The sequence below is a fragment of the Psammomys obesus genome, unplaced genomic scaffold, assembly GCF_907164565.1.
Source record: "Psammomys obesus unplaced genomic scaffold, mPsaObe1.curated_primary_1811, whole genome shotgun sequence".
Taxonomy (NCBI): domain Eukaryota; kingdom Metazoa; phylum Chordata; class Mammalia; order Rodentia; family Muridae; genus Psammomys; species Psammomys obesus.
The window spans coordinates 5,215,223-5,218,523 of NW_026585626.1; the positions used below are offsets into that span (position 1 = coordinate 5,215,223).

General features: G+C 45.5%; 1 protein-coding gene across 3 annotated transcripts in view; it reads right to left on the minus strand.

Annotated features, from left to right (window-relative positions):
* Rsph9 (radial spoke head component 9) overlaps positions 1-3,301 on the minus strand; it is a 14,571-nt gene that overhangs the window by 4,269 nt on the left and 7,001 nt on the right. For all 3 annotated transcript variants that reach the window (XM_055612780.1, XM_055612771.1, XM_055612762.1), the window contains exons 3-4: positions 2,691-2,820; positions 1,434-1,580 (exon numbers count right to left, since the gene is read on the minus strand). In XM_055612780.1, the coding sequence (XP_055468755.1) occupies positions 1,434-1,580; positions 2,691-2,820 (277 nt within the window). The remainder of the gene's footprint in view (positions 1-1,433; positions 1,581-2,690; positions 2,821-3,301) is intronic.

The following is a 3,301-nucleotide window of genomic DNA, read 5'->3' on the forward strand; positions in this document are numbered from 1 at the left end:
CATCCAAGCCTCCACAGCTTCTCCCACCAAAGCTTTCCAGGAACTCCTGGACCTGGAGTACCCAGCTTTCTGTAAGTACAAGGCCAGCCTGGTCTAACAGAGTGAGTTCCAGGAAAGCCAGGACTACACAGAGAAACCCTGTCTCACAAAAACAAAACAAAGCCAACAACAACAAATGATGATGATGATGAGGTTAAATCAGGGTTTCATTTACTATGTAGAATTTACTAGGTAGCCAAGGATTAAACTTCTGATCCTCCTGCTATATTATGATGCTTTGTCTCATAATAAAGAAGAGAATAGCTATTATCAGAGGTAGGTTGGATTGAAGGAAGTATGGGGTTATGTTACGAAAGGACACAGGAAATAGAATGACAGTATATAGGAGGAACAACTTTAGAGGTCTATTGCAAAACATGGTACTATAGCTAAGGATGAATATATATATATATTCATATATATATATGAATATGTACGTACATGTATAAATACATGTATATCCAGATGTATAAATACAGATACATTTGAGATAGGGCTGTGAGCTGAGGTCTGAGTGTCTGAGCCCTGGCTGCACTACCACAGCTGACTTTATATTACACTCCTGGGAAATGTGATGGTAACAGACAAGCGTGCTCCTTCTGGGGGTAGGGGGGACGACCTGAGACAATGCGCTTGTCAGTCAGCAAGAGTGAACCATTTCACAGTGTTCACAATAAACATAATTTCATCCATTAAAGAAAAGAAAATTAAGGAGGTTTTTAACTTAAAGTCGAGTGGGAGGCAAGGTGGATCTTTGGCTAAGGTGCTCACAGCCAAGCCTGACCACTTGAGTTAGATCCCTGGAGCCTACAAAGTGGAAAAAGAGAACTGACTTCCAGTTCTCTGAGTTTGTCCTCAGATCTCCACATGTGTGCTATGACCTGCACACACAAAGAAATCCATCAAGAAAGTTTTGACTTAAAAAGTAACCATTGGCCAGGTGGTGGTGGCACACGCCTTTGATCCTAGCACTGGGGAGGCAGAGGAAGGTAGATCTTTAAGTTCAAGGCCAGCCTGGTCTTCAGAGTGAGTTTTAAGATAGCCAGGACCACATAGGGAAACCCTGTCTTGAAAAACCAAACAAGCAAAAAGCCAAAACACATTAAAAATTGATGGCCCTAAGACTCAGAAGTACATTAAAAATAAGAACAAAAAAATTCTGCTAAAAACTCAAGGGACACGGAGCTACTTTACATCCTTCCTCTGCTCTGGACAACAGAAGGGGAATGTCTAAGACCAGGCTCTGGGGAAGCCTCACCTTCAGGAGGTCACCAGTGAACCAGCAACGCCTGCCTAGGTTCTTAGTCCCAGCCTTCAAGAAGAAAGGTGGGTGAGCTGGCCTTCTGCTCTGACCTGAAGGTCAGCCCCACACCCTGAAGATAATGGCCTGTTACCTTTGGGGATGTCATGCTCCAGAGAGTCCAGAAAATCCAGAGATGGATCCAAGTCTGCCTTCTCAAGCAAGGTCTTGTTCTTCATATCAACAGCCTCCCTGAAGTGGAAATAGGAACTCAGCTTCCTGATCTCAGACAAGGACAGGCCTGGGAAGAGGAGATGGCAGAACAATTAACCCAAAGGCTCCTTTCTCCCTGCATTGCCACCAAAGGGAAACAGCAGCTGGGGGTTCTGTCCATCAGACGGATAACCAAAGCCAAGAGATGGAGCTCATTCCCTCCACCCACGCTTGGCCTTGTCCCAGGAGAATTCAAGTCACCATACACACCCTGCCCCTCAGGGTCCAGTGACTGATAATCCATTCCAACTGTACTGGTTAGTTTTAACTGTCAACTTGACACAACTTTGAGTCACCTAGGGAAAGAGTCTGTTTATTTGTTTTGAGACAAAGAGTCTCACTGTGTAGCTCTGGCCAGCCTTGAACTCACAAAGAGTTCCTCTTATTTTTTTGTTTTTATGTTTTCCCTAAGCCAAAGTATGTATTCACTAAGAAAGAATACACGTTTTAGTCTCTAGTCCTAGAAAAAAAAAATTAAGTTGTCTCTGCCTTCAGAGTGCTCAGATGAAAAGCATGAATCACCATGTCCAACCTGGGAGGGTCTTAATGAAGAATTGCCTGGAGTGGTGGTTCGCTACCTGTGGTTGAGGCCCCTTTGGGATATAATGACCCTTTCATGGGGTTCATGTATCATAAATCCTGCATACCGATATTTACATTGTGATTCATGACAGTAGCAAATTTGTAGTTATGTTTTGGGTCACCGAAATATAAGGAACTGTGTTAAAGGATCACAGCATTAGAAAGGTTGAGACCCAGTGATCCAGCAGGTTAGCCCATGGGCATGTCTGTGGGGGGTTATATTCATTGTAAATGGATGTGGAAAGACCCAGCCCACTCTTCGCAGTACCATTCCCTGAGCAAGGAGCCTTGAACTGTACAAGAATAAAGAAAGCTAGCTGAGCCCTGCTTGTGTGCGCTCATTTCCCGGAGATGGACCGGACCATCTCCTTCCTTTCTTGTCAGCAGCAGAATGAAACCAGGGCACTAACCAACAGCAGCAGACCAGGAGGCCCATCCTTCCCGGTGCTGTCGACACAGCCGCTCTTCTTCAAGAAGGGGACATCCTCTGGTCTCCCCGACATGTTCAACAGAACCTTAGTATCTCCTGCTCTGCGAAGCTCTTCAGGGAACTCACCTTCAAAGGTCCGATTGACGTGGGTGACTCCAAAAGGAGTCTTGAAGAGGGCACCTCGGGGGATGATGGCCACAGCCTTGTCAATCTGGTCAATAATGGACACCAGGCGGGTCTCTTCCTTGATTTGGACCTGAGGAGAGAGAAGAGGGACATCCTGCCAGGGCACTGTGCCCACTCATCCCAGGTGGAAAGACAGAGCTCTGCATGGCCAATTTCTTTTCCCCGCCAGAGGGAAAAGAGTTGTACTGAGTAAGAATTTGTCATCCCCCTTCCGTGTGTGTGTGTGTGTGTGTGTGTGTGTGAGAGAGAGAGAGAGAGAGAGAGAGAGAGACATGCACGTGTGCAGGCACAAGGGCTAGTAGAGAGATGGTTCAGTAAAAGCGCTCGCCAGCCTGATCATCCGAATCAGGAACGCATAAAAACTGGATACCTGGGTACAGCAGTGCACATCTGTGCGCCCAACAAAGACAGAACTTTCCAGAAGCTCAAGGGACAGCTAGTCTACAGCAACAGAAACAATAGAGGCCTTGCTTTAAAAAGAAAGAAAGAAAGAAAGAAAGAAAGAAAGAAAGAAAGAAAGAAAGAAAGAAAGAAAGAAAGAAAGAAAGAAA